Genomic DNA, 27,910 nt, shown 5'->3' on the forward strand with positions numbered 1-27,910 from the left:
TTCAGGCTTATACCCTATTAACAAGCTTATACCTTAATTTTTATATGTACCTTTTCAATATTATGAATACACACTGTTATAAAAATAAAATTTTACATTTTATAGAATAATTATCATGTAATTTTCACGCAATATTAGTTATATGTAGTTTTTAATATTTAATATAAAGCGTTCATTTCAAATATTTTAGCAATTATATTATTGCACTTTGTAATACTATAAACGTATTGAATGAATTTATTATTGTGTGTTTATTTTCCAGATTACTTCTGCAATTAATCAAAGGGAAAAGAAATGTTAGCGTTGAATTTTGTAAAAGCGCTGCTAGCCATTATTCTGGTTACGTTAGGACCATTTGTTCTCTTTGTAAGAGCAGAAGAATTTTTAATTGGATATCTGACAGGATCTCAGCGGCGAAAAGGCGATTTGGAGTACAAAAGACCAGGTTTAAGAATATCTGGAGCAATTACTTTGGCCATTAAGGAAGTCAACGAAGGTCCTTTGGGTAAATAAAAAGATTCATTGTAATATAATTAATTGAGTCAATTATATAATCAATTGAGTTGATAAAACCAACTTTACAGTTAAACTTTTTTAGGTAATTATTCACCTGATTAAGTAAGGTAATTATTCACTTTAGAATGAAATTTCGCATAAATCTTTTTTCTGTGACATACAATGTATCTTAACATATTACATTATTACGTAAAATTACTAAAGATCACAAATGAGCTAAAATTACTTTTATGCACATAAGGAAATATTGAGTTTACTCTTTATCGCTGATGATGAAATGATATAATAAATAATTTAATAAACAATTATTTTTTATATATATATTTACTTTATATTATCAATTTGTGGCTTGATAAATAAAAGGTACCATCAATTGAGTATTTAAGAATATATATTGTCAAAAAAATTAAGAAAGGAGCAACGATTTTGGTAAAAAAAACGGAGGTACACGGTATTAAGAGATTGAACATTACTGCTCTAAAATACTATTTTGAAAATAATAGTATTTGTGAATTATTTAATTTGTAATTTGGTATTTGCTAATAAAATAACGTAACGTTATGACATTAGCAATAATAATTATTTAAAGCAATAGTGATTATATTTTATATTTATTATTATTGCCTTTGCCTTTGAAATGAAACTTGATTCCTCGACTTACATGTGTGTGTGAAGCTCTAGTAGAGCTGTCGAAAGTAACGCAGTATTTCTACAAGCGTACACATGGCCTCTTTAGCTCAGTGGTAGAGCACTGGTCTCGTAAACCAGGGGTCGTGAGTTCAAACCTCACAGGAGGCATAATTATTTTTTATTTTTATTTTTAATATTTTACATTACTAAACACTACACTCTTTTTTATTGATCTTTGCTGTTGCACTTATCTACTTACAACACTGTTCATTTTCATTAATAATTTTTTATTGTATTATCTTCAAAGATAATACATAAATTGATTTTTATATGTTTTATCAATAGTTCTAATATATTATTCTTTAGTATCACATATATATTTTTTACATTTTCAAAATATAAGTCTATTCAATTTAGGTGCGAGACGAGCATTTAGCCAATCGGCTAATTCACCGCGATATGCTAAATAAAACATAGCTGTATTTTAAATTTTGTTAATATTCTCTTCATGATAAAACTTCTATTCTTATCATATACTATATAAATTTTAATAATAGTACATGATATTATTTTTTCAGGTCGTATGGGCCATAGTTTAACATTGGTGCCCAGAGAAACCTATGGGTCAGAAGAAGTTTCGATCCGTGAGACCGCTTACCTTTGGTCTAAAAATGTTTCTTGCATAATAGGCCCACAAGAAACTTGCGTTCACGAAGGGAGAATGGCAGCTAGTTTTAATTTGCCGATGATTTCATATGTGAGTGTCAAATTTTTTAATCTTCGAATAAGTATATTTCTACGGGCAGTTAAGCCATTTATAATAATTATGATTTTACAATAAATTCGACAGTAATATCCCAAAAATACGAGTAAATCATTTTTAATTATATTTTATGTTTAAATGTTCACTTCCGTGATGTTTTTAAGATTCATTCTAGGTGATTTCATATGTAAGTTTTTTGAAACACACTTCATTCAAATATATTCCATTTTAAGTTTATTATTATTAACTGGAGTTTTTTTGGCGAAAATTATGGAATTCGATAACCGGGTTTTTAGTGAAAAAAGTCGGTTTTCACTGTATAAATGGAAAATGACAAATATAGGCATATAGCCAAATATAAAAGATAGATGAAAGCGTTTTGATTTTTGAAATCATATCGGTTCAATAGCATTTGATATCTTATAAGTCTGCAATGGTCCCCAGAAAGGTTTTGTATATATTAATTTAGATTTTTATTCCAGTATACCTATACATTAATTTAAATCAGTGTGACTTCTTCTTGAAGAAGTAATTTCCTCTACTCAAACTTAAAACATATAAATATATAAATTTTCAAACTTAAAAAAAGAGTTTTAAACCTTAGAAGCCACAAATTAAAGAACAAAAAACTTAGAATTAATATATCAGGCTTTAAAAACAATTGAGTATAATTTGGTCGCAAGTATGAGAGTATTTAAAACGTATGTATCACAGCATGTATCGACATGTATCTAATATGTTTTTGTTTTCTTTTAATTTAATGAATTTTTTTTATCTAAAAATGTATAATTTTTATTTATGCGAAAATGATGCATGAATACCGAATAATTATTTTCAAAGTTATTTAATCAAGATAAACTATTATTATTTAGTTCTACTAATTAAAATTAAAATAATTTTGTTTACTATCTATAAAATTGAACAATACAAAACTTCAGTCAAATACTGCTCTAAATTACACTAAATTTTCGGATAACTTACTGAATATTCGAGCAAAAATTCATTTTCTATATAAAATTCGAAAACCGGTTAAAAGCGGTTTTTTAGTAAAATTAAAATTCAAAAACCGTTTTTCTAAAATGTCGGTTTTTGTATAAACCCTATTATTTACCAATTCATATCACTGTTAGATAATGGGTTTGTGTTCGGTTCAAGTATATATGTTTTTCAGACAAAATTTTACTATATAATTATACCGCAAATTTGAGTTTTCTTAGTATACTTAATGTCGTTATAGAGTTTTTATCTAACTTTTTCACGCCACAATTTTTTATGCCAGAAATATTATTCAATTGTTTGTTTCTTAAAAATGTCCTGTTATTTTATCGGAAAAGATTCTACTGATTGCTAATAGTCAAAGTTCATTATATATTTTTTGTATAAAACATTATATTAAATAGGATAACATTAATACTGATGATTTCTTTGACGACTTATTGTCCTAGGTTGCAATTAATTTAATTCCGAAAAAATATCATTAGGGTGATATTGTTGTGTTATATCATACTATGGCAAATCATGCTAAAATATAATAGAACATAAATTATTGCTGTTATCTAAATATGTAACAAGAAATAAAGTAAATCGCAATAAAAATAATTTATGTTTTGCCTAAACTCATAGCCTGCTATACATATAAGATGATAAAACATGTAGGACAAATACATTTTGTGATGATAAGCAATAAGATTAATGACTAAAACTTTATTGCCGCGTATAAATGTATATTTACATCATGAATATATATATATATATATATATATATTTATATATATATATATATATATGTATATTTAATATACGAAACTGAAATAAAAAATAAAGAAGCCACCTAATTTTCTCAAATGATCAAAGTCCAAATGGGATACGCATAAAAAAGCGACAAACATAAAAACATAATTTACATAAAAAGTGTAACACATAAAATATTGAAGTAATATGGGGTCGTAAGATAATAAAGTGTGAACTGTATAAGTAATTAAGAATAAAATGGAATTTGTTAATTTTTCTTGACATTTTAATTACGATATAATTATTCAGTTCCTGCAAAGAAAAGAATTATGAAAATAACATTAAGCGATAAATTATTCTAAAATATGAATAGAGAAATATATCTCTTTATTGTTAATTTTTTTATGTGAATATTCATAAAGTTACTAGAAGAATCGAAAAATCTAGATAAAAAGACGTATTTTGCGACAACTTGAACAGATAACTTAATTTTTGATCTAAAAATACATGTTGTAGGTTTGTAGTTTAAGTTTCAAAGGCAAGTTTTTCTAATTTACTGAAAGACAGTGAAATGTTTATGCGATTAGAAAAGTTCATCTATTTTTTGATTTCTCAGAGTCTTTGTCTCAAATCCAGATACATTGTTTATCAAAATTAATTTAATTTGTTTTTCTTTATCATCAGCTTTATATTTCAATTAAGTTCCAATTTCTAATTCAGATTTCCCAGATTAGCATTTTTTCCAACAGTATTAATTCTCTGTAGACATCCAAAAAAATATATTAAAAATCCCATCAAAATCAATATAAATTAAGCATGAATTTGCTTAAAGAAATCAATTTCGAGAGCAAAAAAATAAAATCTAGCGCTTTCTCGTGCCTTAGTGGTTAGAGCTATGGCTTCTCTTCAGAAGTTCATTTTCGATACCCGTCTCGTATAGTCTGATGTCAAACAGTAGTAATACAGATAGCTACGTTTTCAAGTGCATTGCTGCATTCAATAAAATGTCACCAATATTATAATTCTTTTATAATAAATTTATCAAAAAGAGATTGGCCAACTGATGGGTTGCCAATCTACAAAACCACTTCATTGAAGTCACCACAAAAAGCTTGTAGGACTTTTAAGTTCTGATTGTTGCTAATAAGAAAATTAAATGAAATGTGTGAGAAAATTGTTCAGGTCCGAACCACACATTTAATATAAATTTTTAAAGTATGTTATTAACATATGATCCATTACTTTTTATAATACATATTCAATCAAACCGAATAAAAAAGACATATCCGTTGAAATGTAAAGAGCTGACATTGTATTGAATCACCCAGCAAGCACAGGAAACTTCGTACGAAACTAACATGAGCAAAACTCTGGAATAAATAGGACACGATGTTTTCCTCGCAAACCCACACACACATAATAATATATAACCGTGAAATAATAAAGTGAACAAATCCCGTGACGTCACAGGATAAGGATAACCTCGTTGCAAAGGATTTACTGGAATATAATTTACTTGATCCCTTTTCGTTCGGATAAGTCTATCCAGTAAATTATAGGCAATGCGATTTCCTTTCCGAAGATGAATGAAACTGATCAGGTTTTTCCGATAATGGTTTTATGTGAATGCGTGGATTTTATTTGAGAGTTAAGAATAACTGAAATGTTTCCAGAAAGCAATTCTTTGTTGTGTTTTATTGTGTTTATTTATTAAAAAGATTGCATTCTGTTTTTTTGAATAAGTCAACGAAAAGTATAACTTTCTAGGCGGGGTTTCCAATCAACAACTTGAACTCTGAATTCCATTTTTGTCAGAAATTGATCAATGATGTTTTGCTTATCGCTGTAAATAAACTATGTGTAAACAGTTAACTTAATAAATAAAAAATCAATATGTTACTATATTTAAGAGTGATCTATATAAGTGTTGGTTAATCAGTGTAGGGCCAAATCATATTGAAAACTATAGCCGATTATTCTATTCTGTACAAATTTGCGAAGCATGTAAGTTATTTTCGACAAATAGTTTAAATATTATACAATATTTAATGGAAAATGAACACTCGCCTAATACATACACAATTCATGTTCTAAAAGCGAGGCATTGTTCTTACCATTTCCTACATTAATATAATGGTGTACAATTTTTTTTTGCGTATTTTCTGCTAATTCTAAAGAAACAGTGCTTCGAAAAACGTCTTGGTAAACTAATCAACGAGTCCTTATCGAGTTTCAACAATTAAATTTTTGAAATTGGCATAGACGTTTTTAAGAAAACGTCGACGAGAGATCAAAGTTTGGATCATGTTTTTTTCAAATTTAGTGCCAAACGATTCCAAATAACTTGAAAAGCAAAACCAATTTTGTTATGAAAATTATAAATGGTAGGACTGGTTCAACAATCAGAAAGACTGCTATCATTGATTTCTATTTATTTACTTCCAGTTTAATAAGACTTTAATATGTATGTATGTATTTGATTTAAATATATAAATACCATCAAAACTGTGTATAGTATGTGTAGTATAATTTAATTCTATTTTATGTAAATAAAGTGTTTCGTTTTGGTAGTATTGCCATTTCGTTTCGTTTTATTCCTTCCAATCTTCCAAAATACAATAAAAACCTTAATATATACGCAAATATTATCACCTTCAAAAAAAGATTTTGTAGAGTATTATTGCATATCCTGTTGCAACTTAAGTGGTTAAAAAAAGTATGTACTACTCATATCCTTGTAACTTTTCTACTTTCTTGCAAATTTTACACCAATACTATAAATACGTGCGATTTTGTCGTTTCTTAAAAAAAATCTAAAAATAATATACTTGCATATTAGCTGTCCAGGAAACATATATAAATATATATATATATATATATATATATATATATATATATATATATACTCGTAATTATAATATATTCGAGTAACCTTGACAGAAATATGTGGTCTTTGAACTTCATTACTTGACAAATAATTTGAGTATGTTCGAATAATATACATACCTTCCTATAGTTACACCGAAAGCTTTTGGCAAATATACCAACAGAAAACGCATACCCATATACAAACTCTAGATAAGCACATATCTCGTATTATGTAATTACATGCAAGGAACATTAATTTTGATGGAGAGGGCGGCCATAAAATAAATGGTGCGAATTAATCAAATTACAAATTTGGTGCGAATGCTGCATTTAAACGAGTAATCATAAAATAAATGTATCTACAAATTCGAGTATCATTTTTATAAAATCTGATGATAACCATATGGATAAAATAAGTTGATATATCAGATTTATCGTTGAATGGCTATATATGATAGATCGAATCAAAGTACATATATAAAATTGCGAATAACCTAATTACAAACTTCTCGATAGAAAAAGTTTTTGATTGCGCTTCAATACCTCAATCGAAAGTTATGTATTTCCTTTACGCAGTGTAATATTCTGGAACAAACAGAAAAAAATATTCTTAAAATATAATTATAACGTATAAACTAATACACGAAAATTATCATTGAGTTTTATCAAATAAATTTTAATTTTTCTGATCGTGTTCTAATTTGTTTTTATCACAAAGACAACGAAAGCCACCAAATCTGCAACCGCATATGTATAAATACACATATTGCATAAACATTTTACATTATATTTGATTTTATAAAAATTTAATGTTACCTATATAATTTCTATTTCAATTATTATGAATGTATTGTTATAATAAGCTGATTTTCATTATTTAGTTCTGTACGAATGCTCTAAGCTCCAACAAGATGGACTTTCCAACATTCGCAAGAACTAGGCCTCCCGATACTCAAATTTCAAAATCTGTACTAGCTGTGCTGAGACATTTTAATTGGACACAGGTAACTAAATTGATATATCAGATAAGATATATAAATTTACTATTATTATATAATCATTATTATATTCTACTGAGATATAGATGTATTAAAAGAATTTCTGCATGAAAAATAATCATTTTCTTTATACTAATATAATTGAAACACAAACTAGTGGTGCATGGTATCGCGCTATAAGGCAAATTGCCCGAACTTCCCGTATCTTATTTTTTTTTTAAATTTAGATTTATCTTGAGAATTTTTTTGCATAGTGAAAACGTGATTTTTTAAATACTAATATATTTTGACAAATTAGAAAATTTCTGAAAACTGTTTTTTTTTTAATTTTGAAATTTGTTGAAAGTTTTTGATACCCAGCATGTCGGTTGATCCATACTGTCGAAAATATCTAATTTTCGATCAACAAATGACATTTTTTTGAAACTTTTTTTTGTAGATCTCCAAAACCGCTCGTTCTGCTTATGCAAGAATTTAATCAACTTGCATCAATACAAGTAGAATATGTTTTGAATCATTGAAATTGGATGCTCCGCTCCAATTTAGTATGGAAATATCATATACTAATATTGTTAGGCTTCGTTCTCTCACAAACTTAACTGCCATTTTCTGTACTATTTGCTCAGTATCGTCGAAACGGCTGGTCCAACTTTTGCCAAGAATAAGAACTAATCAGCACGTCTTCTTGTCAATAAGAATGGAATACTTTTCAAATAATTCAAGTTCGTTGATCGATGCTCTCGAAATCATCAGCAAAAAATTGTATCCGCAAATACATACATTCATTTTAATTTTACATTCTTCTAATGTAATATAATTTTCTAATAAATGTAATAATCAAGTCAAGTCAGACAAGGTGTTTAGAAACCTTCGAAACGTGAGCATAAGCAATTTTAAATTTCGATTTTTGAACGTAATAATTAAAGAAATTATTTTTTTACACAGGTAGTATGTTTTATTTAATATAGTTTATTGGCCCAGCGAATTAAATCGCCGGGCACACAAAAAATTGAGTTATATACTCATTTGAGTGCTCCCCTCCACGGAAATCTTTAGTAAAAGGCGAAAGATTTATTCGCTCTGAAGGGAAACCAGAGTGCCGAGCCGACAAATCAGTTTTATTTTATCCTCACCTGGGTGTAACAGTGCGGCGTGTGTTGGGCTGCCCAGAATACCGAGCAAGCTAGCGCTATCTGTTGAATCAATTCGCGGAAAAAAGAATTTCTCATAGTTAACACAAGAGTTAGAAGAATTAATACAATTTCTCAAAAAATAACCACCTTTGAAAACATTGAAAGTAACTTTTTTTTTATTATCTTTGCGTTTCAATGCCTCAATTTAAATTTAGTAGTAATTCACAGTGGCGTAACTAGGCCATCCGGGGCCCGTGGCAATTTTTTTTGATGGGGCCCCCCCATCAGTAAAATCAAGTGGTTTTAATTTAACTTAAAAAAACTCGAAATTTTTCAACGTGTTGATTTAAATGTTTAAACTCGAAATTTTTCAATGTGTTGATTTAAATATCCACGATTTGTAATGATTTGTATTGAAAATGAGTAAATCTACTTCGACTTATTCATATTTTATGGATTTAAAATTAGAAATTATTTAAAATGTATGTATACAAAAATTTAAAAAAAAAATAAAATGTATAAGTACAAAAAAAACATAAAAATAAACATAATTATAAGTCAAAATTAATAATTTAAAAGTACAATTACTACTGTGTTTTGAAAATCAAACATAAAATTTTTGTGTTTAAACATTGTAATACATGAACTATAGAAAGGATTTTTTTTATGACTGAATTCAACAGAGAAAGAACATAGTACTTTGGGGTTAAAAATAATTATTACATAACCTAACATTACCAATCAATTTTTCACGCGTTAAAAAATATTTAAAAAAAAATCACAACACTCTAAAATTATATTTTTACATTCTTACACGCTCATGTTTTTTTTTCTCGAAATTAAATTTATTTAGAAGAAAATTTTCATGTTTATTCTAACTTTTGTTATTAGTGAAATAAAACCAAAATTTGTTAGATTTTACTAATTTTTACGCGTATTTGGGGCTCCCGTGGCCTGGACAAAATAAAACTCTTTAAAATAATAATCTTACATTTTTCGCGTACTTTTTTACGCGTATTTGGCCCCCCGTGGCCTAGACAAAATAAAACTCTTTAAAATAATAATCTTACATTCCTCGCGTACTTTTTTGCGCGTATTTGGAGCCCCCGTGGCCTGGACAAAATAAAACTCTTTAAAATAATAATCTTACATTCCTCGCGTACTTTTTTACGCGTATTTGGGGCCCCCGTGGCCTGGACAAAATAAAACTCTTTAAAATAATAATCTTACATTCCTCGCGTACTTTTTTACGCGTATTTGGGGCCCCCGTGACCTGGACAAAATAAAACTCTTTAAAATAATAATCTTACATTCCTCGCGTACTTTTTTACGCGTATTTGGGGCCCCCGTGACCTGGACAAAATAAAACTCTTTAAAATAATAATCTTACATTCCTCGCGTACTTTTTTACGCGTATTTGGGGCCCCCGTGGCCTGGACAAAATAAAACTCTTTAAAATAATAATCTTACATTCCTCGCGTACTTTTTTACGCGTATTTGGGGCCCCCGTGACCTGGACAAAATAAAACTCTTTAAAATAATAATCTTACATTCCTCGCGTACTTTTTTACGCGTATTTGGGGCCCCCGTGACCTGGACAAAATAAAACTCTTTAAAATAATAATCTTACATTCCTCGCGTACTTTTTTACGCGTATTTGGGGCCCCCGTGACCTGGACAAAATAAAACTCTTTAAAATAATAATCTTACATTCCTCGCGTACTTTTTTACGCGTATTTGGGGCCCCCGTGACCTGGACAAAATAAAACTCTTTCAAATAATAATCTTACATTTTTCGCGTACTTTTTTAACGACATTAAATTTGATTGAACGAAGTTTTCATGATTAATTCGTTTTTTATTATTTTTTTATATTATTAATGTTTCCTACAGACGTTGGGGGCCCCCTGGTTCGGGGGCCCCGTATATTTGATACGGCTGACACGGCGGTAGTTACGCCCCTGATTCTTACGAAAACATACTTTCAAGTGAAATAAAGTATTAGAGTATAATGTAAAGACAATATTTCTGAGCGCGCGTCCTCTTGGGCCGGGGCCCCCTTGGGCCGGGGGCCCGTGGCATTTTGCCACCCACGCCACCCTATAGTTACGCCACTGGTAATTCATTTGAGTACTTCTGTCCACGATAATATTTATTAAATAAATGTTTTTGTATTATATGCAATTCCAAGAACTTACACCCCATGCCTAAAATATAATAGTTAATATTTTAGCATAGTATTTATAGATGAACAAGTTTAAGATAGTATTAGCTTAATTACATTTTATAAAATAATTTTTCAGATTTCGTTTCTTCACATGTCTGGACCAGATACAGATTTTGGTCTGGTTGCTCAAAACATAATAGATCAATTAACAAATAATGAAGATGCAGGTTAGAAAAAAATACTTAAATGTTATACTTTTTTTTGTTAATTTTATGACCTTCTACATTTACTTCACATAATATTTTTAAATTAATTATGACCGTTAGGTCCGGTAAAATATTAGTGGTAATTAATGCATTTACTGCCCGAAAGCAATTCTTTATAAAATCATTATCATACGCTATAAAAATCATTTTTCTATAATAAATTGTTCTAATAACTAACTTCCAACCACATTAACTTCTCATAATATCTTTAAATTAAATGTGAGTCTGTTAGGTCCGGTAAAATATTAATGTTAATTAGTGCCCGAAGCGAAAGATTTTAGTTAGGAAAATGAATTTGTAATTTTAGAGTATAATTAGGAAAAAAGTCTGGTTTCAATAATTCAAATTGATAAAAAATTGACAAACTGTATACAGATGTATGCAATTTTTTGGTTTATCTTTAATAGTTACTGGAGAAAACGTGGCAAATAATTAGAAAATAAATAAATATTTTTTCAAAAATAAATATATATATATGCTTTATTTGAATATTTATCCCTTAGAAAAATATAATACATAATATAATATATTGTTAAAATGCATAAAAAGATTCGGGTTTATTTTTGAAATTTTATTCTCAAATACAACGCTGTAATAAAAATAAAAATATAACGCACAAACTTTTACGCTGTGATTCAAATTAATTTGTGATTTGACTCTTATTTTACTCGATTTTTATTATGACTTTTTGAGAAATATACTATATACGACATATATATTGATTTACATAAATATATGATTTATTCATGGATGATTTATTACAATACGTTAATCCTTATTCCTTGTAGCTAATATACTACCATGATGCTTTAAATAATTATTTGAAAAATTCCATTAACCTAATTTTGTCAACGGAGTCGACTGTTTCTAATCCTGAACTATTGCAATCATTCATTAAATTCCTTTTACAGGCTGCCCCATTTAATTAATTATCCACATCCTTCTGAAAGACTCCATCTTATCTATATTTTCTTAACTTCGTGGCATTCCATTCATTATATTAACTGGCACAAGCCAAATTAATTTGCTATCATGTTAGGAATACATCCATCTCAATCAATGAGACTAACAAAAAATATAATTATCTTTTAATAAGATTATTTTGATAATCAGGTATTAATATACGTCAGATTTCTACATGGCCTCAGCAATACCATCATGGATATACTGAAAATCCATTTACCAAAATTGTTCAACAAACTAAAGATGACACAAGAAGTAAGTTTAATTATTTATAATCTATTTGTCAATGTTTATGATATATTTTATAATTTATTCAAGTTTTAATCGACAAATAAAATATATTAAGGATGATTTCAAACATTTAAGAAAGTAAGTTTAAAATTAGTTAACTATTTTTAGCAACTATTTAGTTAATTAGAAGATTTAGTTTTGAAGAAAATAAGTTTTGATCATATCAGAAACATTTTAGATTCGATTTTTTCATTTCAAAAGAAAATAATATTCACATATATAATTGTTGTATCTGATTTTTCAGACAATAACTAATGATTATTATGAAAATGGAAATATTCTGTAGATGGAATACGATATCGTAAATTAGCCTCTACAACATAACATCTTAATATCTCCATTCATTAAAAATATAGTTAACCTTTTATCTATTCATTTACGTATTATTTGTTGAATTATATATTATCAAAGTAAAAGTTTTTAAGACTACTAATAATGTAAGAACTATGCACTATTATTGATAATAAAATTCAATAGTCCTGCAGCCAGTTTTCCCGACATAATAGCAGCATGTATTTTATTATCAAATCTTTGTTACAAAATTTCCAGCAACTGCTAAATTTTTTTCTCAAAATTAAACTATTTATAAAAAACCTAAGAAGTTAAAAATAGAAAAATCTGTCAGACATGCAATTATTGTCTTTAGAGGCAGAAACTTTTAAAAAAAATGAAGAATCATTTCTCCTAATTCATTAATCATAAATCAGTTTTTTGATAAAAGGCAAAGAGAGTGAATTTGCAAAAAAATCACTTAATTAAATGTTTTTTTAATTGCATGTATTTTTTAAGTTTATGAGGAATATTTATCCTTCTTAAGAAGGCCCACAAACGAATTTTGATATGGAGCCCTTCAGAGGAACGCTACGCCCCTTACTAACATTACTACTAAATACATACTAAAAATGTAAGAAAACTGTTAGTGTTAAGTAACAATAACAGTTTTACTCGAACTATAGTAAATTGATAATCATTGTTGAAAGTTTTGTGTTAATTTTAATTTTGATTCTTAAAATGAAATTTAATAAAATATGAATAAAATAAAATTTATTTCAAACAAACACTTTCACGAATCTTCCGACTACGTAAACGAACATAATATAATATATTAATTGCCTTATCTCAATTCCCATCTCTCGGCATTTAATGCCCATTTCGATAACAAATTGCGATATAAAGATATAAAATGTTTAAATTGCAATTAAACGTGACTATAAAGACTCCATCAATTAAATTGCATAATTTCAGTTTACGTGATAGTAGGACACCAGTATGAGCACATTGGCTTGTTAATGGCGATGGATGAACTACGATTGTGCGATACAGGTAATGTGATAATGATAATGGACACATCTGAAAATTAATTTATAATAGTCAATTAATTTGTTATAGAATATGTTAATATTTACAGGACAGTATTGGGTTCTAGGAGTCGATATAGAACAGTATGATCCGGAGGATCCTTATAAATATCTTCACGGATTATTGCAGGTAAGAATGAGTATATTATTATAAATAATTGTGATACATTTGAAACTATAGGCAAAATTTTAGATCAGCATCAGTAACATATTTTATTTTTTAAAAAGGATCCATCGTAGGAGTTTTCGCATAGGCCAACCTGATATCTAGCAATATTGATATTCGTTTTCACTTGAAAATTTAGATCTAATTATGATTTCAAGTGAAAACAGCCCCTTTTAAATAATTTATTAAAACTACAATTATATTAAGAGCTTTCATATCGAGTACTACTGATATGCGTTCTCGAAATTTAGATCTAATTGTAAGTATTATTTCAATTGGAAATAGCCTCTTTCCAGCATTGCTGCATCAAATTAAAAAAAATTTATAATAAAATTATATGAAATATAATGAGGTCAACCGGTTAAGTAGCCTTCTAAAGTTGCCTTCTTTAAAAGCTAAAGTAGTTAAGGAGAATGATCACATCAGCCAGCCTACAGTTAAGTTCTGATTACTGTTCAAAAATAAGATTAAGATTAATATTTAAAAGAATCTTGTATCAAAATTAAGATTTCTAAATTTATTTTAATAAAAAATCTCTGGATAAAATTATTTTTTTATAAATATTTAAAGTTAAATTAGTATGTTCAGAATATCGTAAACCGATTTAAGGTGCTACACATTCATTTGAGAATTTGTTCGTTGTTAGTTTATAATTTTATGTATGGTTCTTAAAATTTCGCAACCATTTAATAGGCAATTGATATTGAAACCTCGACTAATATATTCAATTATTTATGATAAATTAACGTATTTTTCTCTGTTATAGAAAAAGCCAGATAAACGTTCATTCGAAGCGTTCCGCTGTTATTTTCTGGTAATGGCCACAGCCCCAAAAAATCAAAAAGATTTTGCTCGAAAAGTAAATCACTACTTAGAGCTACCACCATTTAACTATCCGAATCCATTAGCTGCTATAGGAGGAGCGAAAACTGTAAGTAATTATGATATTCGGCTTATTATTTTTTAATTTATTTATAATAGTATTAGTTTCCCAAAATTATTGCGCCTTCTGGCGTTATTATTCAGATATAATTGTTCATTATTTCGTTGAAGAGTTTTGAAAATGTAAACGTATGGTTTGTTGATATTTCTGTTTTGATCTTTGCTTTGGAATGCCTTTATTATCTATTTTCATGACACCTTTTTATTCATGGAGAGGGCATCCTAGTTCTAGTTATGTTTTCAAGCAAAAACAAACTTTTCCTGGAAATGCTGTATCAAATATAAAACCATAACTATTAGAAAAATTCTAATAATAAATTACATTAAATAAAGAAACACGTCATTGCTCGTTGGTTGCCTTGTACATTCATAAATTATTTATAAATAATTCAAAAATTCATTAATGATTCATATGAACTGTCGCCATAGACTAGAAATAAATCTAGTAAAATTTATTTTGGAATGCATTTCACTATGTATATCATGGAGATATTAAGCTTGTAATAATATTATTATAATATTTTTAATATTTTTTTTAATGAAAGATAAGAGCAGAGGCTGCTTATTTGTATGATGCCGTACATATTTATTCACGTGCATTAATGCAAATAATTGAAAACGGCGGCGATACAAGAGATGGTATTGAAATAATTGAAGCTGTCAAAAGAAAACATTATATGAGTGCTATGGGGTGAGTAAGAAATAAATCTAAAAATTAGTTAAATCTATTATTTAATATATATGTTACACACAGCAGAAAATCCGTTTTTTTCTTTTATTTCTTATTAAGATTTGTAAGTTAAATAAAACTTTAAAGTTAAAATCGCAAACAAAAAATAAAACTTTGAATTAGATCCGATCGATTTTTACAATATAATCAATTCAACAAAAAGGTGAAGTGACGTTATGTAAACATTAGAGCGGGTCGATTTGTATGGGTCAAAAAAAGTCGCATAGGCACATATGATTTTCGGATACTGGGGATCAAAATAAGATATTTTGCTGAAGAAACCATATCTCTAAAATGAATTCGGATGTCCCGTGCACCTACCCAAAAATAAGGGTTAAAATTTAAGAAATTCTATTTTGTCCCATTCATAGTGCCAATTGCGTCCAAATGTATGACCGATCCCCACTAACTTTGGAGGCCGATTCACCCATACCCGTGGTTCACTCCCTGGAACCCCCCCCCCCTGAGAGGTTTTTCAAAATTGAACTCTTATATTTGGGCCAATGCACAGGACATCAGAATTCATTTTAGAGGTATGGTTTCTTGAAAAAAGTATCTTATTTTGATGCCTAGAATCCGAAAATCATATGTGCCTAAGTGACCTTTAAATCGACCCGCACTCGTAAACATAAACCTATTTCTTATTAGTTTGATATATGCTTTCAAAACAAAACTTATTTCAATTAAATTCAGATTTTCTTGATGAAGGTAATGATTTATAATGTGTAATACCTATTTATTTCATATTTTTAGATATATGGTGTATATGGACGAAAATGCAGATGCAATGGGTAACTACACAATTGTTGGCTTCAAAAACAATACTACAAATTCTGGTTTATATCCTATCGGTGACTTTATACTAAATGAGCATCATACTGGAGTGCCGGTAATATAATAATATACATACTCAAATAATGAAAAATTGTGATACATATTAAAATTGCAATTAACAAAAATATATTTCTTCATGAATTTTTCGATAGGAATTAAGGTTATTAGAAGAAATACATTGGATTGGTGATGGTCCACCAGTAGCAGAACCTCGTTGTGGATTTCAAAATGAAAAATGCGTCAGTGAGTATTAGTGAAATTGTTGAATTTTTAAAACGTTACACTTATGTAAACTTCTCAAATAAAAACTGATATAATTACTGCTTGATATCAGGCTATACGAGGTGGGTATCAAACCTGGAACCCCAGATTGCAAGACCAAACCTTGCAGAACTGCGGAGGTTTGAATGATAAATGTTAAAGTTTTTGAACTTGGTTTTGAATTTAAAGATTTCATTAGGGTGCCAGAGTATTTAGTATCCGGGTAGATTATTTGAATAATTATAAAAATGTAATTTCCTATTCCAGCATTTAATTAAAACCTTCTCTCCATTTACATACAATCACCTACTGATCTTGAATACTAGTAAATAATATTCTATTATTCCTGTCATCGTATAAAACAGGCTCAAATGCAGTATTTTCCACCCCCAGACCACACAACAGAGATAGCAAGCGGCGTAACGGGCGTGATAATCACTTGTGTCGTGATCATTTCCCTGATAGCATACAGGAATTGGCGCTACGAACAGGAGCTTGATAATCTCTTGTGGAAAATAGATTTCCGCGAAATACAGCTCAGCGGAGCCAACGGCGCTAAAGACGACCAAGATGATTCCAGAAAACAGAAAAACACAACCACGGCGAAAATCACACGGGTGAGTAGAGATAAATTATGCCTTTCACATTTTTCTGGTGCGATTTTTCCATTTACGCGACTATTAACGATATTTATTTATTTAAGGAGCAAGTGAGTAAGTACAGTTTTTTCAGAATATTTTCACTAAGACCATCAACATTTCTTCTGCAAAAAATCAATTTATTATTCTACAGTTTTAATTTTAGCTTCCATTCTTAATTGACATTAGACTCTCCAATTTATTTTCAAACTTTTATCTACTTACTATACCCATTTATACTTATTAACTCAATATAAATAAAAGAAAAAAATATAAAAAAATATTGCAAGTAACTTCTCAAGATATCTTCATAAGAAATTATATTTTTTTTTATTAATAAGCAAACGATTAAAACTACTTCAGTAGTTTCTCTACATATCTTCATAAGAAATTCAATTTTTTATATTAATAAGCAAACGGTTAAAACTACTTCATCGTGTAACTATTCTGTTCAGATTTACGTCAACGATTTTAAAGTTAGGAATATTTTGTTCCATATACCTCATAATATTTATTATAATTTTATATATCGTTTTAATGCTTTTAAATGTACTTGTTATAAAACAAAAAAAGAACGTTATTCAGTGTAAACATAAAGAACATCTATAAAAATATACTGCTAAAACATGAAATTATTTTGAGGCCATAATACTAGATCGTTAAATGTTTAACGTTGATGTTTATATTCAACCAACAAAAATATACTTTTTTCTAGTTACAGCTGTTAGTCGTAAAATGCTCTATATGAAATATAAGTTATTACTATTACACATTAATTATTATTTTATACTTTAACATTAAATTTATTTTTAAAATATAGACTTGCACACAGTAATAATGTAGGTATTTTCATTTTCATAGCAAAGGTAAAATTACATGCAAATTAATTTCAACTAGTGAGGTGTATGGCAACGTGACTTAAGGCAATTGCTGGAACTTCCGTACCGTAACGAAATGTTCGAGGAATATTAAATGTTTTCATATAGATTTTTATAAATATTGCAATATATAAACTGAATTGCAAAGTTGGAAATATTTGTTTAAATTTTAAAATTTAGCTCTGTATCTTCGAAATGGCTGGACCTGCCTTTGCAAAAAACTAATCATCTCTTCTCCCAATCATTACAAATTGCATGTTTTTTAAATCATTCAAATCGGATGCTCCGTTCTCTCAAAAACTCGATTTCTATTTTTTGCACTCTTTGCTCTTTATTTTCGTTTCTGCTAGACCTGCCTTTGCCAAAAACTAATCAGCACATCTCCCTATCAATAGGAATCGAATGTTTTTTAAACCATTCAAATCGGTTGATCCGTGCGCTGAGGTATGGCAAAATGTTCATAAACCTTCAAAACGTCGAGAAAAGCACAAATTTTCAATTTCAATTTTTGGACGATTACAATAACTTACCCTACAAGAAGTTAATAATTTCCTACAAACACACATGTTTTTGGCACAATTGTATGCCTAATATATGAAATATATAAGATTTTAAAGTAGCATTCTAATCATTTAATTGTTGCCAAAGCTCCAAAAACATTTTTGGAGAGAAAATTAGTGAAAATAAAATATAGTTGGTCCAATAAAATAAATCAACAGAAACATTATATTCATTTAACGATATTTTATTTTCATCAATTGTTTTTACCAAATCACATTTCTCCGCAAGCTTTTTTCCTTTTATTATCGAAAAAGTTATCCACTTATGCATGTTCGTTGACATTCATAAAATTTAGAAATATATTTCAATCCTGTCCTCCTAATTTTGCGATTGGCTTTTAGATTTTTCCATATATGTGCCAAAAGAATGTTATTATACGAATCATGTCCGGAAAAGTTTTAATATCATTTGACATTTTGCCAAGAGTTAGTAGTCGATAATCGTAACTCTTAGTACAACAAGTTTTCGAAATCGATCATAAATCGGAAATTACATTTTCAATATTTTTACGTATACTTTATTTTTACGGTATAGTTTCGTCAACTTTTTCCAAAAAAACGTATGCGACCGTGCAATTAAGATTCAGATTTAAATGAATTTTTGTTTATTTGTTGTTTCTAAAAGAATTAATTATTTGATTTTACTGATACTATGTATGAAATAAATCATTAGCGAAAGGACATTTGAAATATGTAGGTCAACCTGTTTATACCCCACTTTGATGCGCTTATATTTAATTTCATATGCTAGCTAATATAATGTGTATTAAATATATATCGTATAATTTGTTACCGTTAAAACCATTTATTTGTTTTACAGGCAAATCATCCATTAGTAAGAACAAGTCAGGTATCATTAAGTTCAAATCCCGATGCGGATTTTCGATATTCAGCTATTTTTACACCTATAGGTAAGGTTTGAATTATATTTTGAATTTAATAAATAAATTAAAATATCATTAGTGTAATGAATCGTAATATCCAAAAATTTAAATTAATTATGATAGATAAAGAAATATGATCAAAATCTTAACAACCCATAATGCAAATTGAGATTCAATTCACAAGCTATTTAATTCACAACAATATTGATATAACAGTAGATATAATATAACTTTCAAAAATTCTGTGATAAAATAATTAAAACAACATTTAATAGCTTTATATTTTTATAAATTGAAAAGTCTTTTGTATATTTACGTGAACAAAAAAAATAAAAACTTTAAATTCTATTTTTATTATATTTAATGTTTAATATTGTCAAGATTTACCGCCTTCATTTACATTCATATTTAGTTAAAACTCTTATATCTCTTCAAAATATAGGTTTATATAGAGGCCGAATTGTCGCGATCAAAAAGATTCGGAAGAAAAGTATCGACCTGACCCGTGAAATGAAAAAAGAACTTAAATTAGTAAGTAATATATATATATTTTTTTCTGTTTTAATTATTCTTATAGAACATGTATTTTTTCTTGCAACTCGATTCAACATATCAATATTTTCTTTTTCTTTCTCGTTTTTTTTTAAAATATATGGTACCCAATTTTTTTGAAATAAAACAATTGTATTAACTTTAATATTTTGGAATTTTTAAGTATTAATTGCTAGTAAAAGTCTTATTAACATCTTAGTAATTTTTTTAAATTTTTTCCTGTACAAGTCAAGTGACATTTAGAACAAAAAATAATTTTAAGCACATGCTTTCCTTATGAATATACTATGTGTGATCTTATGAGATTTAAAATATTGTTGTGCATGACAAATTCGTTTTACGTGATCTTAAAAAATATTATGCATTAAGGGTACGACATGAAGAATATTCAATGTTTTTTATTTATGCTCTTCATACGTGTCGGTCTGTCATTCACAGCCCGTTTGACATGAAGTAATATTTCACAATAAATTTTAAATTTGGCATTTATGTACAGATGCGTGACATCAGGCACGATAATTTGAATCAGTTCATCGGTGCTTGCACAGAATCCCCAGATATCTGTATACTGAGCGAGTACTGCAACAGGGGAAGCCTGAGGGTGAGTGACGGGCGATCGCCTGATATTTTCACTTATACACTTTTCGTGCATTATTTTATAAAGAATATATATATATATATATATATATATATATATATATATATAAGAAAAGCATCGACCTGACACGTGAAATGAAAAAAGAACGTAAATTAATAAGTTATATATTAATTTTTTGTTCTATTTTAGTTATTTTTATAGAACAACGTAAAATATACTGTACCCAGTTTTTTAAGTAAAATAATTGTATTAGTACTAATATTTTGGAATTTTCAGTATTAATTGCTAGTACTAGTCTAATAATTGAAATTTAAAATATATAATTTTGCTGGAAAAGTGTCTGTTTGCACATTCATTTGGTAATATGTTAAAAAATGATTAAAAATGATGTGCCCGTGATTTAATAATAATTTACGTTTGAGAAAATAAAATATAAAACTATCAAATTTACTAGAACGCCTCCTAATGAAGAAGTCTATATATTTCCCACAGTAGGTTTATTATTAGTAAAATAAGCTTTTAAAATGTACTTATATTAAAATTCAATTATAAAGAAAAAAATTCTAATATGTGCCCATCATGAAATCGCTGGTCGCCCATGTGTTTCATCGATTTTATAAAATCTTTTTTCTTAATAAATTACCAAAATTTTGTAAAATGACATTTTTATTGATATAATAATATTACAAATAGTATTGAATACATCAAAATACATCATTACTAGTATATTAAAAATAATGATTTTTTTAGTGAAATATTTTTTAGTATGTTATAATTAGTTTACCAGAGCAAACCCAATTTATACATTGTATATACATTGACCCAATTATTATTATATTGCAAGTCAATGAGTTCAAATGATTATTTATCATGATAATTGATTTTTCATCTGTGCTGTGTTGAAATTTCTGAAAATGTGGAGGTAGAAATTATTTGATTTATACGTTCAGATTCTGTATGTTCTAAAAACTTTCAAAACAAATATTAAAAATTTTATAAGGCACTTCAATTAATCGTATATTATAACCAATTGCAGCTATCAGAACTAAAATGAAATGACCTGAATTTGAAAAACTCATATTTTTGCTAGTTTCTGACCATGTCTTCCATTTCAATATAATGAATTTTTTACACCTTTAACTCCTTTTGATGGAAAAATTTTCAGAAAATTTCAATAAATAATTTGACTATTTGAATTAATCGAATAGACATATGGAGTGAGAATATTCCTGATTAGATAGAGCTTAGAAGTATTTTGTGAAAATGGAAATTTACGGTTTTCCATAAGTTTTGATGATTAAAATGTTATAGTATAATAAAATATACTTTGATAGTGAATTTACTATTTTAATTAAAATATAAAAATATTATTGAAGTTTTGAAGATTTGATTTGCATAAAAATTTCGACGAGAATGTATTTTCAAATATTAATATAAATTATTAATATTATAAAATATTAATATTATTATAATTTATTAAGAAAATTTTAATACTCTGCTTCAGGACATACTTGAAAACGAAGACGTAAAATTGGATAATATGTTCATAGCATCATTGGTTGGTGATATCATTAGGGTAAGTTGATTGAAAGTATCGAGATAGATGCTTATTTAAATTATGTGTTTAATTATTAATTAATTATAGGGAATGATATATTTACACGAATCTCCTTTACGTTTTCATGGCAACTTGTGTTGCTCAAACTGTTTGGTGGACTCTCGATGGGTTCTTAAACTTTCTGACTTTGGCTTGCATCTGTTCAAAGCTGGCCAAGACGTGGAAGCAGAACATGTAAAATATGACGGAAAACATAAAGGTAATTTAAAGAGCAAATTGGACTTTCTAAATCAATAATATAGATGTAAAAATATTAATAAGTATTTATTGTAATTAGTACAAAGTTCGCGTAACATCAACAACGTTTTAAATTTTAAATCTTTCTAATAATAAATGTTTTAAGTCAAATTTATAAAACAAGTAAATTTAGGAAATCTCGTGAATTGAAAGCAGAAGTATATATTTCTTAAGTGAACCAAAGAGTATTGATCTTACCGAATGAAAAGTTAACCATTTCTCATTTTCAATAACCCTAAAAGTTATATAATTTAACATTCCTAAACAGTTTCAGGACTAATATACCGCGCACCCGAGTTATTAAGAGCCGGAAAATTTCAGAGTGTTACGACAAACCCTCTATTTGGTAGTCAGAAAGGGGATGTGTATTCCTTCGGCCTGATCTTATATGAGATACACACGAGAAAAGGACCATATGGAGAAAACAACATGTCTTTTGATGAGACGATTTATCGTTTGATAAATTCTTCGCAAAATGGTGAACCCTATAGGTGAGGAATCATTTGACTTTCACCTTTGATGTATATAAATATTCAATACATAGCATTCACAATTCATGCAGAAAATATGTTAGATTTTTTTGAATGTAAAACAATTTTCATATATAATTATACAATTTATTTTATTGATGAATGTTTGTTTAATATTTAAATTGATTTAAACAAAAATAAACATTGAATAATAATAATAATAATAAATGTCAGTCTGCCAGAAGCCATGATGTGTGAGCCAACACAAATTAACAATTTCCTTTCCCTTACTTATTTATAATTCGCATTACCATTTTATTACTATTAAATACTTTATAAATAGTTTTACACATTTTTCTTTGCAAGCTTCTGCTTCCATATTTTCTTATCTTGTGCCTCAGCTTTCAGTTACTAGTATTTTTACTTTTCACATTGAAACATTATATAATGAAATTTATATAATTTTTTAGTAAGAAATTTTATAATAAGAGATTAAAACACTTTTTGAAACCTGCTTTAAGATTTCAATAAAATGATTTATATGCAATTTTTCCTCATAACTATCGATGTAGGCCACCACTAGAACCATTAGAAAATAGCTTCGACTGCGTGCGTGAATGTTTGATGGAATGTTGGAATGAAAATCCGGAATTAAGACCAGATTTTAAAACAATAAGGACCAAACTGAGACCACTTAGAAAAGGAATGTTAGTATTGAATAACTTATCTAATAACTGCAGTAGGTACTATTATATATTATATAAATTATTGTTTATTATAAATTAGGAGACCTAATATATTTGACAATATGATGGCAATGATGGAGAAGTACGCGAATAACTTAGAACAATTAGTCGACGAAAGAACTGATCAACTACAAGAGGAGAAGAAAAAAACAGGTAAACTATCCCGATATGTGAGTTTCTTTGAAAACAGATTTTATTATTTTTTTATCATCTTGAACTAAACTTTAATAACTGAGTTTTAGTTCAGAATTAATTAATTTAATGGCCGCAAGAGATTATAAGAGTTTGAGATGAGGATAATCGGATATGCCACCTGCAATTAATTACATTGAAATTATATTAGAGCTTTTGACCTCATATTGCAGTAATAGTGAACACAAAAAGTGGATAAAATTGCAAATTTTGCGTAGAATGACCATATTCTAAAGCATTACATAAAAAAACAAAATAACTAAAATCATTTTTCTTATTTGTTGGATACTATGACTAGAGGACGGTGAATAAAGTTAACTTACAACCGATGAATGTATTTTTCAATTAGCCGTATTAATAAAATATATGCTCAAGATTGGAAAATAGAAATTTTGGATGGCATACACTAGATGAAAAAAGAAAGATGAAAGAAGAGAATCTTTATTTTTATACTTGCTTCGACATGTTATTTTAGGTCATTATCACTGAATATTAAGAAATTGTGGACTTAGCATTATTAATGCTAGACATTTATAAATATATAGTATTATAAATATATAGTTTGGTATAGTTTGTCTCATTGACAATATAAAAGACTAATACGTAAGCATGGAATTAGAATAGTTTAACAGAGCAGTAAAAAAGACATCAATATCGAGTTATTGTTTGTAATAAATTTGCTATAACGTAATCTATTCCGATACAGATAAATCGGAAAACAAATTTGTATTACATATCTAGTTTACTTCACTTTATCAATTTACCAGCAACAACTCTTGTAAGTCGCCCTAACCAAGTTTCTTTGGTATTTCCTACTCGGCGCGATAATATCACTATCACCATTTTAGGGCGATAAAAGATCAGAAAGGAAATTGCTTTCAGCCAGTATTGATATTGCTTACAAAATTGATGCGTTTTTGATTATGAAAAAGGAAAGGACCCTTTTGCGAAAAGTTAGGTTGGAAATAGATTTATTATAAAAATATGTATATATATTTCAATATATTGTTTTATTGCATTATAATGCGTTTTTCAATTTCAAATTGATCAATATTGTAGATTTGCTTCTATACGAAATGCTTCCCCGACCAGTGGCTGAGCAATTAAAACGAAACAACAAAGTCGAAGCAGAAAGTTTTGATGAAGTTTCCATTTATTTCAGTGATATCGTTGGTTTCACAGAAATGTCTGCACAAAGTACACCACTACAGGTAATAATATCTAGAAATCGATTTTATGTTGTCTAGTGTTTAAGATAAAATTTATCATCAGAATTTGTTTACAAATATACATAAATTTGTCCATCGTATATGCTTGAAATTTGTGACAAATTGATTCCATATTTTTATACTATCAATCATAGAATTAATGACGTATAATTGGCCTAGAAAGTGAGAGTGTTCATTTAGAGAAATAATTTAATTTATATTTATATACTAATTTGGAGTTAAATTTTTCTCTTTTTTATTCCTTATTTAATTAAAATGGAATTAATTCTTCCAAATATCATTAATTTTGTTTTATAGATTTTTAGATATTAGTAGTTTCTATAATAAAAAGTTTTGAACTTTAGGAAATTGCATAAGTGAAAAATAATGGCATTTCCATTTTCATGATGACTTTATATCATTAAGTTGTTTACTGTTCAGTAAAAAAATAGCAAGTATTGCAACTAAAAAGTGCATTTACATATTTCCATTATATCTTTTAAAAAACAGAGTGCAATGCAATTAGGTCGAATTTATATAATAGAACATACATATTCTCCATTTATTAAATTTCATCATATTTCAGGTTGTAGATTTTTTGAACGACTTGTATACTTGCTTCGATTCCATAATTGGCAATTATGATGTTTACAAAGTGGAAACAATTGGAGATGCTTACATGGTAATATAAATTATTACATGACAAATAAATAATTTGTGTTCATATATACATAAGTATATATATTTTTTTAATTTGCTTATTTATAACTTGTGCGATATTCATTAAAAAAGTCCAACATTTTTGTCTCAAGTATTATATTATTATTGAAAATTTAAAACTAATCAAACTTTGTAAGGTTGTATCCGGCTTGCCAATAAAAAATGAAAATCTACACGCGGCCGAAATTGCTACAATGTCTCTCCATCTATTGAGAGCAATCGACAAGTTTCGCATTAGACACAGACCAGAAGATAGGCTAAACTTGCGTATAGGAATTCACACAGGTTTTTATTAAGAAATTTCATTAAGAAATATTTGAATAATTTCTTGTTTTTTAAACAATTCTTATGAAATTATAGGTCCGGTGTGCGCAGGTGTAGTAGGATTGAAAATGCCGCGATATTGCCTATTTGGGGATACGGTTAATACTGCGTCCAGGATGGAATCAACGGGTCTACGTAAGTAGAAGTATTAATTATTTAAGAACAAATTGGTTCCAAATTCAACGAGATGTTATCTAACTGTATTAAAACGTCAAAAATTAAAATATTGAAGGATATGAAATTAAAACCTTGAGTTGAAACATGATTACCCCGATCGCATATTGTGACTCTATCGAAACCATTGCTTTATTGTAGGCTTGAAAAAACAATGTTGAAGAGTATGATTAATTTATTGATAAAATGATAAAAATTAGTAAATACGCTGATATATTGAGTTGTTAAAACTTAATTCTAGATAAATGCCAAAAATTTAAATAATTTTTGTTTGTTAATTTTGTAGCTCTCAAGATTCATTGCAGCGAGGCCACAAAGCATTTATTAGATGAATTAGGTGGTTACATCATGGAAGAACGTGGTTATGTCACCATGAAGGGAAAAGGGCAACAACTCACTTACTTTTTAATTGGTGAAGATGAACAAACGCGCGTCAAACGCTCGCTGGAACGCGAAAATAGACGAGGTAGTTTGGCACCACCCAAGGAACTACTTGGTAAATATAATATAAATATCCTCTACCAAACTTAAAATTTGATAAATGTTTACGATGATATGAATTTCCTTTATAATTTTCACTTAAATAATTGTTCTTTTTTAATCTTTTTAGTACCAGAAAACTTAATAGGACCAAAAAGCTCTCTCAAAACTTCCAAAACAACGAGTATCATTCCACGTAGCAGCAGTTTAGAAACGCCAAAGAGATTGCGTTTTGCCAGCAGCGACACCTTATATCTTTCGCAACATCATCACAACACAGAAAATAGTACTTATTGCAAATTATCAAATTCCAGAACAAATTCATTAGAGAATAATACAGAAGGAATAAATGAAACTCATATTTCTGCAACGACTTCTTGTCCTTGTATTGAACAGCTGGTGCAAAAGACAATGGGTTTGGCTACGCTACAATTAAATTTAATGGATAATAGCAGAATTGCATATAATATAGAATCAAATGGTTTGAAAAAGGTGAAGGATAATGGAATTAAACGTAATGGTAAAGCTGAAATGGTAAATCCATTTTTGGAAGACTGCGCCAAGACGCCGTTGTTGGTTAGAGGTTGTGAACGCGTCAAAGACGGTGATATTGAAACCATAGTCTAATTTAAATATTTTAGTCTAATTTATTTTTACACTGGGAATTTTGAATAACGGGAATATGTGTTCTAAATGTATAATTTCTGTAGTTGAAAGCAGTTTGCTCTTTTATATTGGATTGAATTGCATAAATCAAAAATTATGTTTTCAATTTTAATGCAGGCATATTCTCTGATAATACAAGGTATTCTCGAAAATCTTAGAAAATGGGGTTGCTTTTGCCACAAATAGGAAATGATTTTAATATGGCCCAAATTATACTTCCACATCACTTTAAATTTTAGTTTTGTAAGATTTTCTCTATATATTTGGTCATTACAATGGTAAAAGCGATCAATGGTAAAACGCTAAAGTTTACGAAAAGTGTCACTTGGTATATTTTTTGATACTATTT

General features: G+C 28.1%; 1 protein-coding gene and 2 non-coding genes across 3 annotated transcripts; 2 read left to right on the forward strand and 1 right to left on the reverse strand.

The window, feature by feature from the left end:
• The first annotated feature begins 294 nt into the window (after nt 1-294).
• Nucleotides 295-27,522, forward strand: LOC113385866 (guanylate cyclase 32E-like). Its single transcript, XM_026623693.1, has 26 exons — nt 295-505; nt 1,725-1,903; nt 7,390-7,512; nt 10,942-11,032; nt 12,185-12,289; nt 13,571-13,648; nt 13,734-13,813; nt 14,616-14,780; nt 15,337-15,482; nt 16,275-16,410; nt 16,508-16,598; nt 17,010-17,233; nt 19,513-19,603; nt 20,019-20,107; nt 20,625-20,729; nt 22,231-22,302; nt 22,372-22,543; nt 22,850-23,072; nt 23,624-23,758; nt 23,838-23,950; nt 25,049-25,200; nt 25,784-25,879; nt 26,055-26,202; nt 26,278-26,376; nt 26,702-26,911; nt 27,026-27,522. The coding sequence occupies exons 1-26, from the start codon at nt 295-297 to the stop codon at nt 27,520-27,522; spliced, it is 3,831 nt and encodes a 1,276-aa protein (XP_026479478.1).
• Nucleotides 1,243-1,314, forward strand: Trnat-cgu. Its single transcript has one exon. It is a non-coding gene; the product is annotated as a tRNA-Thr (tRNA).
• LOC113387089 lies at nt 8,484-8,606 on the reverse strand. Its single transcript, XR_003368058.1, has one exon. It is a non-coding gene; the product is annotated as a U5 spliceosomal RNA (small nuclear RNA).
• Nucleotides 27,523-27,910: the final 388 nt, after the last annotated feature.

The sequence above is a fragment of the Ctenocephalides felis genome, unplaced genomic scaffold, assembly GCF_003426905.1.
Source record: "Ctenocephalides felis isolate EL2017-DRISC unplaced genomic scaffold, ASM342690v1 CF-g0.4_SCAFFOLD_03571, whole genome shotgun sequence".
Taxonomy (NCBI): Eukaryota; Metazoa; Arthropoda; class Insecta; order Siphonaptera; family Pulicidae; genus Ctenocephalides; species Ctenocephalides felis.